We start from the raw sequence: 13,820 nt of genomic DNA, 5'->3' as shown, positions 1-13,820 counted from the left end.
CTTTAGTGGATGAAATTGAACAATTAAAAGGAAAGCATTCTTCAAAAGTTTTAAATTGTTTTTTTTTATTTACGTAACCCACAAAATAAAAACTTGCTATTAAAATTGCGTGCAATTCATGTGGAGGAGAAACGATAAGTTTTCTGTTGAAAAAATATGATTGATAACATCTTAACTAAAGCTATCTGAAAAAGATACAAATATTTCAGTAAATTTACTTTGATAAACTTAAATAATATCAACCATCAAAAATAGACGTTCTAATATTAATAAAACGTAAAACACAAAAAATAAAAGTATACTCAATTTAAGTGGTGGCGGAACGATAAGGACTGCCAATTAACAAACGATAAGTGATATCGATAGGTCTTTCAAAAACGAAGCTAGCTGGATCCGCACGAAAAGTTTGTGCAATTTGATTTTGGTCAATTTAATAAATAAAATAAAAAATGTCCTATGGGCTTGATGCGGAATCGCTGGAGACGCTCACCTTCGAACGATCCAAAACTTGGTCGAATTTTTTAAAGGTTTATTAAATCTAAATCTCCTTTTTCACAGCTTCTAATATATTTTGTTTTTGTTGTTGTAGAGTTGCGAGGAAATTAAAAATGGAGATGAAATTCATGTGTCGCAATTTGAAAGTATATTCGATGATCTGGGTACCGAGGAGCAGGACGAAGAATCCATGATGGAGTTTGAAGAGGCCGAAGAAGATGATGTCGAGGACGACATAAATACAACACATCACATGACGAAATCGCAGTTAACACAGATGCTAACCACCGGCACCAATAAGGAAATTCTCGACCAAACAATGCCCATAGTGGAGGAACATAGGCGCAAGTGGAAGGAGGCGGGCTTGGACCGCATACTCAACACATTCGATGCCCATCAGATCGAAGAGCATGTGGGTGGGTGGATGCGACGCAATAATAGTTGCTATATTGGACCTTCTCCTAAGGCATCAGCATTATCAGAGTACTACAAACACCATGAGCTGGTCGAAAGCGAGGAGGAGGAGGAGGAGACCGAGCAGACAGTCCTCTATATGCGTAACAGTTGTAAAAGCTCGGCCAGCAAGAAATGCCAAAAAAGTCCACGCACAGCCGTTAAAATGTATCGCACTCTGCCCCCGATGCACAGTGAACGGCGTGCCCGATATGCCGCCTGGCAGCTGAGCGAAGAGCAGGAGCAACGTAAGCACATGCGATCGATGATCCAGCAAAGCAAAGAGCGACATCGGCGACAGCGCGAACGTGAGCTAATCTTCCACACGAGTCCACGACACTATTCGTGCAGCATGGTGCACAAAATGCGCAAGCATCGCGACTACTCACGCTTATTGCCAGCATCGTTGTCCAGCGAGGAAGAACTGGAGAATAGTCTCTGCGAATGCGAGTCCTGCAATTCGACAACTGCTGCTCATTCATACTATTCGTCTTATCGCAATAACTATCATAGTCGCAGTATGCGCGATCCATATCTTCGTGATCATCATCATCGGCATGAGCAGCGTTACGCACTGGAGTCGCGATCGTTCTCCAACAATGTGTATTGCAAGCGCAGCATGCGACATCAGCTGCAGCGTCAGCACGCCTTTGACCATGATCGTCGTCCGCGCTTGGTAGAGAACAAATGTGGATGCTGCAATAGTGGGCGACTCTGCTCGAAAGTGGTGCACATTGCCAACAGCTCAACGGAGGAATGGGTGGTGGAGAACAAGAGCAGTCCTGATGCCTACCCTTTTGAGACACCAAAGCAGAGTTCTTCACGTGGGAAGACACCTCTTAAAATGAGTACAACACGCCCCAAGGCGCCTGCTAAAACAAAAATCAAAACTATTGACGAGGAACTGTGGTTTGAGCCACCCAAAGTAAACCTTGGCAATAACGTCAAGACGAACATTAGAGCAAAAATGAAATCAATTGAAGAAGAACGTCTCATTGAGCCACCCAAAGCAACATTTTTCAACAATTTCATGGCGCCCATTAAATCAAAGAGCAAAGCAGTTGAAGAAGATATGATTTTTGAGACACCCAGAACAACAGTTGCCAACAGCTCCAAGGCGCCAATTAAAACAAGGTCAAAGGACAAAGAACTTGCAGATGAATTCCTTTTTGAACCACCTAAAGAAAAATTGGGCAACAAATCGAGGGCACCAATTAAATCAAAAAACAGGGCAGTTGAAGAAGATATGCTTCTTGAGACACCTGCAGCAACAATTGGGTACAACACCAAGGCGGCAATTAAAGCAAAGTCAAAGGACAAAGAACTTGCAGATGAATTCCTTTTTGAGCAACCTAAAGAAAAATTGGCTAAACAATCCAAGGCGCCCATTAAATCAAAGAGCAAGGCAGTTGAGGAAGATATGCTTCTTGAGACACCTACAGCAAATGTTGGCAACAGCTCCAAGGCGCCAATTAAAGCAAAGTCAAAGGACGAAGAACTTGCAGAGGAATTTGTTTTTGAACCACCTAAAGAAAAATTGGGCTACAAATCGAGGGCACCAATTAAATCAAAAAACAGGGCAGTTGAAGAAGATGTGCTTCTTGAGACACCCAAAGCAACAGTTGGCAACAGCTCCAAGGCGCCAATAAAAGCAAACTCAAAGGACAAGGAACTTGCGGAGGAATTGCTTTTTAAGACACCTACAGCAACATGTGGCAACAACTCCAAGGCACCCAATCAAACAAATATGAACGATATTGAAGAAGAATTATATAAGCAACCCATACTAGTAACCAGCAATACAAAATCCAAGCCAAAGGCAACTGTATCGTTCTCCAATGCTGTAGAATCCGTGCCAAGCACATCAAAGGCATCAACGAAATCCAAGGCTCAGAAGAGTTCTAAGAAGGAGCAACAATTGCCGACAAATGATGTTCAAAATTCTGTGGCCAGTCCACCAAAGTCGACGCCACCAACGCCTGAGAAACCAATCACTAAGGCTAGGGCCACTAGAGCCGCCAAAGCACCAAGGCAAAAGAAGCCAGCAACTAAAACAGCCAAGAAAGTGGCTAAATCGAAAAAGAATCAGGAGGAAATAGATGAAGATGAACTGGACGAAGAATTCAAGCGAGCCTTGGTGCTGTCCGAGCAAACTTATGTGGAGGAGCAAAAAAAATCGAAGTCACAAGCAGCTGCCGAAACCGAATCGCCGCAGTTACCGGAGCAATCGATGTTTAACAATCAAAGTGTGGCATGCAACTCAACGGCGCTGAGCAATGACACAGCGTGCGGACGTACTCTTAAACCACAAAAGAATAGAGTCAACTCGAATGTCTGTATTGATCTCTGTAGCCCAGACAGCTCTCGAAATGATATACCAGCTGATACGGACTGCACCATGGTTACATCGACGACGACAGGATGTGATGAAGCAGTTGCTGCTGCTGCCAAGCGACCGCAGTTGAAGATATCGAAGAAAGGTGTGCTCCTGTATGAGCCACAGAATATGGTTGAAAACAGTCGCAGTGAAAGTATTATTTCAAACAAAAGTACTGCGAACTTTACGCTTTCAGAGCATACTTTGAGCCCTATTATTGGTAAACAAAAAGCCCGCAAGTTTTTCAAATACTACACGGGCAGCTGCAGCTTTGATAGTCGCTGCTATGTTTATTATTGTCCACCGGACAAATTGTTGAATGCCTTGAACACCGATTCCAAGTCCTTAGATGTAGATTTAGATTCATCTGGTTCTAGCAGTTGCGACGATGATTTGGAAATATTGGCAGGCTTGGGCGTCATTTACACCGAGATAGATAAAGGCAACGGGGACGATTGACTCGTTTGACAATTAAATTATTATTTAGAAGACCACGATTGTTTCAAATAGTTTTAAGATAATTAAATCCACATTTTTTCTTTGTATATCTCATAATTATAATAAAAAAGTCCGTTACCAACTAAAAAACTTATCTACATGTAAATTAAAAAGTATCTTACAGAACAAAAAATATCCGTTTTGTTTGCTTTTGCTCGAAATTATTTTGCTTTCTATTCGGATAATTAAATCCAACTTTGTTGCTTGTATATCTCATAATTATAATAAAAAAAATTCGTTACCACCTAATAAACTTGTTTATGAAAATTAAAAAGTATCTTACCGAACAAAAAATATCCGTTTTGTTTGCTTTTGCTCGAAATTATTTTTCTTTCTATTCGAATAACATTTGCATGTTTTGCCTTTGGTTAGTTTCATATTGCTTTACTTATAGGCATTGTGCCGTTCCACTTGCAAGTGCCCGGCTAGCTCAGTCGGTAGAGCATGAGACTCTTAATCTCAGGGTCGTGGGTTCGAGCCCCACGTTGGGCGAAAGTAAACTTTTTGCATTTTTAATTTTTGTTTAGAAAATAAAGTAAAGAATATGTACGTCGTGGGTCTGTTTTTAAATTTAATTTATATTTCTTAAATAATACAAAAAAGAACGAGTGTTTCTCAAGGTTCTACCGAGATTTGAACTCGGATCGCTGGATTCAAAGTCCAGAGTGCTAACCATTACACCATAGAACCGTGCTGACAGGCCAGGTCTTAGTTAAATACATTTGACAGTAAACATGTCCACAACAATAAAAACCAACAAAAATCGTCGAACATTTCTTTGTTATCGGTAAGATTGGAATTTAATAAGGAAGCATTACTTGTGTGTGATTATTTCACGTATTTGAAAATGAAGTAAAAAATTTAAAAAAAAAAATGTATTTTCATACAGGTTCTACCGAGATTTGAACTCGGATCGCTGGATTCAAAGTCCAGAGTGCTAACCATTACACCATAGAACCTCGATGTGGATGGATTGCTAAAACAGCCTTTTATTATTGTTGGCTTGCTGTCAGTGTTGAATAATCGATTTTGGTTTAAATTTGTATTATATTTGCAGAAGGGCTGTTTCCAAGTGTGAGGAGGAGAAACATAGATATGCGCACATTGCCTTTCGAAAATATACCGATTACTATACCAATTTTAGGGAATTTTGTATTTTGTATATATTTTCGGCATCTTTTTTTAAATGTAAATTTAACAATGCGAAGTCACACATTGCTTTTAAATTAAATTGTACTTTATGAAATCAGAGAAATAAATACTTCATACGATTTGAGTGTATTTTTCGTCGTTAAGGAACAAAGTAATTTGTTTGTTCAATAACATCATAGCAATTCACATCAAAAAACCTGAGAGTGCCAACATTGAATAAATTTGTTATTATTTTTCAAAGCAAATTAATATTTCAAAATGGAAAAAGAAAAACCCCTTTTGCAAAAATACAATATACCATTAAACCATTTAGACTTTGCTTACATAAAGGAATGCAAAAGTGCGCGAGAAATGGAAAAAATCGTAAAGATTTTGCGTTCCGGCGAAGAAGGTTATTTTCCCGACTTGATGCGGTGTGCTGAAGAAAAACTAAAGGAATTAAAACCCGATAGCAAATTGTTTCGCTTCGAGGAAGCTATTCGCAGCAGCAGTGTATTGGATAAAAATGAGCTAAAACCCATATATGTAAGTATAGGAGTTGATTCTTAGAATAATTAATAATTAGAAATTCTTATAGGATTGGAATGACGACATAAAGACAAAGGACAGCGCACTGAACGAGCTGAAAGAGGAAACGAATGACGACGATGCCTCAGGCATGCCGCCTGTGCGAACGCCTTGCAAGATAGATGTGGACAAGCCGAATAATGAATCCAAGCCCAAAACAGATTCATCCCAAAAGGGAAACGATAAGTCAACGACGAAAACGAACGAACAGCGTATCAAATCAACGGATTATGGGAAATGGGATAAATATGATCCGGATGAGGAAATTCTACGCATGGATTTGGAAGAGGAACGCACTAAAGAGCAGGCGCAAATTAAGGTTAACAAGATGGCACCCCTGATTAAAGAGGAACTTGCCAACATCTGTGAACAGTCGGTTGAGGAGCAACGACTGCAGTGTCAACTTAAGAAGCTGAGTCATCTGGAGCGTGAACAATACGGCGAGAAGTGAGTAACACATGATCGCCAATAAATCCCTTAGTCATAAATATCATAAAATACAGGCATCGACTGCGTGGAAACGAGTACTTCAATGTAAAGGAGTACGACAATGCCATTAAGGAATATACTCGCTCTATAGTTTATGATCCAGAGCATGCAGCTCGTTCCTATAACAATCGCGCCTTATGCTGTGAGTTTCCTTCAAGTGTCCTTTATAAGCAACTCTTCATTTTCCTCCTCTTTTGATAGATATAAAGCTACAAAATTATCTGGCTGCTATAGATGATTGTGAAGGCTGCTTGAAGTTGGAACCAGACAATGTGAAAGCTCTACTTCGTCTGGCCGATTCCAATTTTGCTCACGGCAGACGTCGCGAGGTGATTGGAAATATATATTTCATATTTGTATAGTTTGATTTATCAATATCCCAACTTTGCAGTCCCACGACATCTATCAACGTGTGCTGAATGTTGATCCCAATAATGCCAACGCTCTCAAGGCTCTAGAGCAGCTGCGTGCTCAGCTAGGAGAATTGGCGCCAGCTCATGCCACACGCATGATCATCGAGGAGTTGCCAGTGGAGAAACCAAAACCCAAGGCACAAGTTAAACCGATTGCAAAGCCCGCAAAACCAGCCAAGGAATACGATTTGGCCGAGTTGGTAAAACCAAATCGTGTGGTTAAGAGTAAAATGCTGAGCGCCGCTGAAGCGCTGGGTGGACAACTGAAGGGCAGCAAGACAACCGAACAAAAGAATCCACAGCATTCACAGAATCCACTCCTGATCCATCCACAGATGCCCTCGGCACAGCCTGAGCTGCGTTTGCCTCACGGTAATAATAACAACAATATGGGCAACAAAAAGTTGCTCATACAAGAACTGTAGAGAGGAAAAAAATGTAACGACTGATGAAGAATTGCAATTTATTATGTACTTTATAATGACTATATATGTTAATTAAATACATGTATGTCAAATTGCATGTTTTTCATTTATATAAAAAGTATCGAGCTTTTTCTTGACAAATTAACATATGCTACAAATATTATATTTTTTTTATATAGTAGAAAAGCGCTTTTTAGAAAATTTTATAAAGCAAAAATAGTCAAAAAATTAAAATTGTATATATTAATAATGAGTAAAAGGATCTTGCATCAATATTTTTGCCTTAAAACTCTTAAATTTGTTCTTTAAATTGTTATTTTTTATATCCAAATTTTTTTGTGATCCAATCTGTTTTGTAAATTTTCTTTTCCTATTATTCAAATAAAATGTTCTAATGATTATAAATGCCATATGATTGGTAATCTCTTTAAAAAAGGATCCGTTAGTCTCCTCATTATTCTTTTACTTGCCAAGCAATCCCTGAATATATCTGCCTACAATTAGAAAAGGTCGCTGCTCGAAGGCTTTTTTGGTTTCGGGTGTGATTTCCACCTATAACGAAAATTGAATGAATTTAATTTCAATTCGTTGTGAAATTTGAGCCAACAATTTACCTGATCACCGTTCAAACGATTGACGATTGTCACACAAATATCAGCTGCCTTGACACCAGCTTGTAGCGTCAGCGAGGATAACATTGTGGCCTCCATTTCAATGTTGCGTATGCCCAGCTTATGACACTCCTTGAGGAACTCTAACTTGGCCGCATCATCGTATTCACAAACAGCGCCATCGATGCGGCCTTGACCTGCAGATCATATGAAATGGATGAGCATAAATAATAATATACTTTTCTCAAACTATAATTTACCTTCATAGAAACAGTCTGTGGACATGGTGTTGGCTATAATGGTATCAAAGCCATCTTCGATGCGGTTGCCATGGTTGAGAATGTCTTGGATAACTTGCTCGGGGAAATAAGCTGGTCGCACAACACGCTTGCCGAGAATAGGCTGCAAATTAATCAAGAAAAAATTAATTAAAAGAAATTAGTGAATATTCAACTTTACTTACGATCTCGTGTTCATTGCGCAAGTAACCGTTGAAGGCATTCTTAGTGACCACTACGGTGCCTGGAGCAACGCCAACGCCACCGCAAGTGCCGATGCGTATGATGACGGGATCCTGGCACTTGGCATACTTCAGCAGCTTCAACAGCTCGTGAAGCACCACGGAGGCAGTGGAGGAGCCAACACCATGGCTGGCAAGCAGTATTGGACCTTCTTTAAAGAGTGCATAGCGATGACCTGCCTCGGCCAGATCAATTGGTTCGCTGGTGTCCGAATTGCCGAGCACATTTCGCAGATATAAAGCCAGATCACGCATACGCGATGAGGTACCGCCCATGCAAACCACCTAAGAAGGAAGTAATTAGTACTTTGATTTATTTATAAATGCAATTCTAATTTACCTTCACATCGCCAAATTGTTGCTGAATATCGCTGGTATCAACAGTATTGGCTACATTGATGGTCAGATGGTATAAATAATCCGAAGACATGTTCTTCAAGTTGGGATTTTTCAGTTCAACGCTGTGAATTGAAATTTACATACTTTAGTACTTAATATAAATTTTAAGAAATATACTCATTTTAATAATAAGTGGATCTCATAAACTATCAAGTATAATTTAAGCATTAATAATTTGTTAAGTAAACTGGTATACAATATTAATTGGTCTAGTAAATTTAGCACTATTCATCTGTTGGTTAATATATAAACGCTAGCATTTTCTATAAGAACGTTCAATTAAAAATTTATCTTTTGGCTTCTATATTGAAAATATGATTCAAAATTCAATTATATATTTTTGCCTCTACACAAGCGTTCTACATTATTGATTAAATTTATAGCTAATATCCACAATTCATTTAACAGTTCTGATAATCGATAAGATACTTACGGTGAATAAGACTAAGAAAAGAGTATAAAAAACATAAAAAAAAAAACATATATATAAAACATATATATATTATACACATAACACTGTAACTATCATTTATGATTGCACTTAATTCTCAAGAATGCAGATCACGTAATTGCATTTCAATGCCACTTAACCGATAAGAAAAACGTGTAGTATATATTATAGGAGCACACATTTTACTTACCCTTTCGACATATTGCAACTTTTGCTTTTCTATTTGAAAAAAAAAAGAAATTATCTCACTTAATTAAGAGTGCATTCGCAGCCAATTAGAAATACAAAATCGTTAATTGATAATTTCGCTATCAACAGATTGTCACGTTTTCAACGAGTTCAAAAGAATTTTGTCAACTTATTTGCTCATCCAAAATCTTTATATACACACCCGGTAATATCTATAATATTTTTTAATATACAATGAACAAAAAACAAAAGTATATGTATTCTCGTTCTTATCACGCTTGCGTAGTTTTAGTTGACTTTAAATAGCCGCCGTGTAAGAAGTGATCACGACGAACGCTCGCAAAGAACTGAGCAACCTGGTCAGTCGGTCGATCCCATGTGCTTTCTACTATTTATTGAGTTTCACGATTGCTTCTTGTTGGCTCTCATGTAATGTGGCGTATGTTAGTAAACTACAACATATGTTAAAAACAAAGAGTGTGCTCGACTGCGGGATACCCGCTGGACATTCTCAAAGAATACACTATCTTGTGTGGTTAACATATTTAGAACATCTGAAAACTATTATTAATATCACCTAGAACATTAACATTAAGTGAAACGAATCATCGAATGCTAAATTAAATAGATGTTTAAATAATACATTACTGAATTATTTTGGTTATTTATTTTTATATTTTTGTACCCGCAAAAAATGAAGGAAATGTATGCAATAGATAGTAGAAAGCATTATCAAGCTAATGAATGTATATTTCTTTCTGGAACAGATTCTATATGATATATGTAGATTTTTGAGACTGTAGAATATAAAACTAACCTTTCTTGTCCCCACTTTTTATATATGCCTAAAGATCGCTGATGTTTTAGAATTTAGTCACGTGCGCTACGAGTTACAACTCGAATTCAAAATATACAATTGTGTGTTACGCTTTATTTGCATTTTCCATTATCACCAAGCCATAATACCCTTTTATTCTATGACTGTCGGGTATACGAAATTCTTTGGTGTCGCATGTTGCGCAGCTTAAACTGGTTACTGCCTACGATAGGTGCATTCGGAAGTCATTCAATCTAATTTGAATAAATTCTTTTCGTACTCGTAACTCATAGTTTAGTTTGTCAACATTTTTATTTCATTTCAGTGCTTGCCGAAAGAGACTCAAATAATTCGGTGGTATTCGATTAATAAGTTTCCATTCTAATATTTTCTAGACAATCCCTATTGCTCACAAAAGTAATGTAAAAATGTGTTTTAAAATTCTGAGGAAATTTATATGCATACTTTCTTTGTCTTTGCTACAAAAACTTTTGTTGATTTAAAATTTTTAAATGTAACACAATGAATGTTTGTTTATACAATAATAAATAATATATGCTGTTAAATTCTTAACAATAAGAGGCCGAGTTTACTGATCTCTGAAGAACATAATTGAAGATTCTCAGATTTTAAGATTATCAGAACTTACAAATATTGGATCGTATCCCACAAAGTAAGCCCATACTAAATGTAAGCAATTATAAAGTACTATTATACTTTATTAAATTTCTAATTTCATTTCGTATTTTGGATGTAAATTAAAATATCACTGAGAAGCAAATATGTTTATAACGCGATTTTACTTTACACGTTCCATTTCTTGTACAATGTCAATTTCAAATACAATTAATTATTCATCGCCAGGCTCAGTTTGTTCAATAGACTGATTTTGCTCAAGGGGCTGAGCTTGCTGTGCAGGTTGAACTTCTTGTGCAGGTTGAGCTTGATCTCCTCCAGCGCAATCGCAGGACTCGGATCCACTGCAATCCTCGTCACCGATGTCAAAGAGCACTTTTTGCATGTACCGAGCAATCAAAGTCTGTGGTCGCGAGTCCCACTCCTTAAGTATTTCAAGTGGCGTGGTTATCTGAGGGGCAAAGTTAAGTATTGGAAAGCAAGTGGAGGACTTAGAGATAACACACCTGATCACTCTCTAGGCGATCGAGGATGGTTACACAAACGACGGCGGATCGAATACCAGCTTGATTTGTTATCGCAGCGAATGCTGTGCTTTCCATCTCCATATTGAGAACTCCCTGCCCCGCGACTTGCTCGAGGAATGCCTTCTTCTTCTCGGGAGTGTAGGAACAAAAGGCACCGTCTAATCGAGATTGACCTTCGTAGAAATCATTGGCACACAGAGTTTTACCAATGATCGTATCGTAGCCATCATGACAGGGATCCGATAATGACTTCAGTTCTTGAGCCAATTCCCGATCCAATTTAGCGGGACGCAGCTCGGGAACTGTGTGTACGACAACCTCGTGAACGGGTCTCAACTGACCATCAAGTGCCTCGGATGTGATGACAACACTGCCGGGCTCAATGTTAATGCCACCCGAAGTTCCCATGCGAAAGAAGACAGGATTTTGGCACTTGGCATGATGCATTATTTTGATGAGTTCATGCAACAAAATGCTAATCGATGGTCCACCAATGCCATGACTAGCACACAGCACTGGACCAACCTTATATAAAGCATAACGATTGGCATCTTCTGCCAGATCTTTTAGTTTGACGCCAGAGTTCATCTTCAGACCAATCTCCTTCATGATGAAATTGGCAAACTTAAGCATGCGTGCTGCGGTTCCTCCCATGCAAACAAACTGTGAACTGTCATCAGTGAAGAAGTCTAGAAATATTGCATTGGACTAACTCACGCGCACATCGCCAAACATTTTGGGAAAGTCTGTTGTATCCGTGCTTAAGGCTAGATGGTATAAAATATCTGGATTGAGGCACTCGATATAGGGATTCATGTTAGACATTGTACTCTCCGGTGGTGCTTCCTCCTTTGCCTCGCAACCTTCCTTGATATGCTTGATAAGCGTGTCGATTCGTTTATTTTGAGCCTTCATCATTGCTGCACGCTTAGAGTTATAATAGAGATTGGTGGAACTATTTCCTTACTCACCCTTTAGTTCCCCGACATCTTTGGCCAACGAAGATGTGCATGACGACATTGTTGCTGTATATTTTATAGAATTTTTTTCGAAAAAGATCTAAACAAATAATTTGTTTGAAATTTTAAAAAGTTCTCGAAATGTCAGTTTGATTTGATTTAACCACATGAACTCCAAATTTTGATGATGTGAATACTAATTAATTTTAGCTGAGTGTAAAAATGAATAGTGTTAAAATTATTGTACCATCTATTTCGCATTAGGACAATGACCTCATCAACGGTAAGCCAAGCCTGAATAATTGAGTTCGTGTCTTACGCTCTTCACCTTAATTACTCTTTAACATCTGAGCGGGAATAAATGTCCGTGGCGTCGAGGTAGAGGGTCTGGCTGCGAATGAGAGGTACGTGAGTTCAAATCCTGGAGCAGACCTTTCTTCTTTTTAATTTTAAATAGTCTTTTGTCAACTGATTTTTTTACATTCTTGAATTAGTGAAAATTTCAAAGAATACATTTGCTATGTATAATAAACATTAATGAACTCATTTTAAACCATTTTTATAATGTTTTCAGCGTGTTTTTTCATTTATTTAAATTTGTATTTTGTAGAATTGAATAAGAGTAACTTCTGTTTGGTATAGTGTTATGATTAGCAACATTAACAAATGTTTAGGAATTACAATACAATACGTGTAATAGAATAATTTATGAAATCTTATTATACGATCAGAGAGATACATACATACATTAATTATTATTATTAATATTTTTTTTTTTTTTTTGGTTTATCTCATTTTATTTTAGAATATGCAACATAACAATTAACAACGTTTTATTGTTTTATTTTTTCTTTCGTATTTTACTTTATTATTGAAGTGCAATCAACAACAATTTCAAATTGAATGCATTTTGAAACACAACGTCACATTGAGTTTATTTGTAATTGGTTTTCGTTCAGCATTTGTAAATGAATGTCATTCGTTCATTCATTTTGTGTATCATATGATTTTGGGTTTTTTGTTTAAATAAGCTAATGAGAGGCTGGATATACATACAGAGATACGAGTAAATACATATGCATAATGTGGAATCTAAAGAACTTAATGCGAATCTAAACTAAGGAATGTTCAAACATTTTGTATACATAAGAGTTTGGTTTCGACATCGACTGTGTCCAAGGTAACTTGAAAATTAAATCAAATACAATGTAGTTATATATATATATGCCCCTGATCCTTTCATTTGTGCACTAAATTTGGCTAATAGCTTTTACTCATGGGCCTGAGATTCCTGCTGTACCAGCTTGAAGCGTCTGGGCGACTTAATAGATCCCTGATGCCCAAACAACGACTTCAGCTGGCCATGCTGGGCGAGCACCTTGCGTATGTATCTGGAGACAAGTATCTGTGGTCGTTGCTGCCACTCATGCATGACCTCCTTGGGGGCGTTGACCTGATCGCCATTGAGGCGATTCAGCAGGGCCACACAGACGACAGCGGCCTTGATGCCCGCATGATGAGTCAGCGCCGCAAAGATGGTGCTCTCCATTTCGATGTTAACAACGCCATGATCGCGCAGCTTCTCCAGATATGTCATTTTGTCCGATTCGCTGAACTCACAGAAGGCGCCATCGAGACGTCCCTGACCCTCGTAGAAATCGTTTGTGCAGAGGGTCTTGCCAATGATGGTGTCATAGGGATCATCTGAACTGGCCAGCGATTTGAGTTCACGTGCCAACTTCTTGTCCAACTTAGCTGGACGATGCACGGTCTCGCCGAGAATTGTCTGCAGACAAGAAAAAACCCAATTAGAGAGAGAGATTCGACAATGGTAAATATATA

General features: G+C 38.1%; 5 protein-coding genes and 3 non-coding genes across 12 annotated transcripts in view; 3 read left to right on the top strand and 5 right to left on the bottom strand.

Annotated features, from left to right (window-relative positions):
- The first annotated feature begins 359 nt into the window (after window positions 1-359).
- Window positions 360-4,064, top strand: LOC132783895 (uncharacterized). Its single transcript, XM_060789203.1, has 2 exons — window positions 360-527; window positions 590-4,064. Exons 1-2 carry the CDS (start codon window positions 450-452, stop codon window positions 3,782-3,784), a joined length of 3,273 nt encoding a protein of 1,090 aa, XP_060645186.1. The 5' UTR covers window positions 360-449; the 3' UTR covers window positions 3,785-4,064.
- A 178-nt stretch (window positions 4,065-4,242) lies between these two features.
- On the top strand, window positions 4,243-4,315 carry Trnak-cuu (transfer RNA lysine (anticodon CUU)). The gene has a single exon. It is a non-coding gene; the product is annotated as a tRNA-Lys (tRNA).
- Window positions 4,316-4,441: 126 nt separating this feature from the next.
- Trnaq-uug (transfer RNA glutamine (anticodon UUG)) lies at window positions 4,442-4,513 on the bottom strand. Its single transcript has one exon. It is a non-coding gene; the product is annotated as a tRNA-Gln (tRNA).
- Window positions 4,514-4,710: 197 nt separating this feature from the next.
- Trnaq-uug (transfer RNA glutamine (anticodon UUG)) lies at window positions 4,711-4,782 on the bottom strand. The gene has a single exon. It is a non-coding gene; the product is annotated as a tRNA-Gln (tRNA).
- A 333-nt stretch (window positions 4,783-5,115) lies between these two features.
- Window positions 5,116-6,932, top strand: LOC132787007 (sperm-associated antigen 1). Its single transcript, XM_060793837.1, has 5 exons — window positions 5,116-5,500; window positions 5,553-5,989; window positions 6,046-6,173; window positions 6,233-6,360; window positions 6,423-6,932. The coding sequence occupies exons 1-5, from the start codon at window positions 5,234-5,236 to the stop codon at window positions 6,867-6,869; spliced, it is 1,407 nt and encodes a 468-aa protein (XP_060649820.1). The 5' UTR covers window positions 5,116-5,233; the 3' UTR covers window positions 6,870-6,932.
- A 228-nt stretch (window positions 6,933-7,160) lies between these two features.
- LOC132785076 (uridine phosphorylase 1) lies at window positions 7,161-9,397 on the bottom strand. Its single transcript, XM_060791059.1, has 7 exons — window positions 9,242-9,397; window positions 9,041-9,069; window positions 8,341-8,461; window positions 7,944-8,285; window positions 7,741-7,882; window positions 7,484-7,677; window positions 7,161-7,421 (listed from the first exon to the last, which is right to left on the bottom strand). Exons 2-7 carry the CDS (start codon window positions 9,049-9,051, stop codon window positions 7,332-7,334), a joined length of 900 nt encoding a protein of 299 aa, XP_060647042.1. The 5' UTR covers window positions 9,052-9,069; window positions 9,242-9,397; the 3' UTR covers window positions 7,161-7,331.
- A 1,240-nt stretch (window positions 9,398-10,637) lies between these two features.
- On the bottom strand, window positions 10,638-12,146 carry LOC132784935 (uridine phosphorylase 1). Its single transcript, XM_060790853.1, has 4 exons — window positions 11,991-12,146; window positions 11,737-11,939; window positions 10,999-11,682; window positions 10,638-10,943 (listed from the first exon to the last, which is right to left on the bottom strand). The coding sequence occupies exons 1-4, from the start codon at window positions 12,037-12,039 to the stop codon at window positions 10,707-10,709; spliced, it is 1,173 nt and encodes a 390-aa protein (XP_060646836.1). The 5' UTR covers window positions 12,040-12,146; the 3' UTR covers window positions 10,638-10,706.
- A 731-nt stretch (window positions 12,147-12,877) lies between these two features.
- The window catches only part of LOC132784085 (uridine phosphorylase 1), a 61,977-nt gene continuing 61,034 nt past the window's right edge, over window positions 12,878-13,820 (bottom strand). For all 5 annotated transcript variants that reach the window (XM_060789485.1, XM_060789483.1, XM_060789484.1 and 2 more), the window contains one exon: window positions 12,878-13,764. In XM_060789485.1, the coding sequence (XP_060645468.1) occupies window positions 13,249-13,764 (516 nt within the window). In that variant the 3' untranslated portion in view covers window positions 12,878-13,248. The remainder of the gene's footprint in view (window positions 13,765-13,820) is intronic.

Source organism: Drosophila nasuta, chromosome 2R (genome assembly GCF_023558535.2).
Source record: "Drosophila nasuta strain 15112-1781.00 chromosome 2R, ASM2355853v1, whole genome shotgun sequence".
Classification (NCBI taxonomy): Eukaryota; Metazoa; Arthropoda; class Insecta; order Diptera; family Drosophilidae; genus Drosophila; species Drosophila nasuta.
The sequence above is the reverse complement of the archived record's forward strand: the minus strand, read 5'-3'. Positions and strand labels throughout refer to the sequence as shown.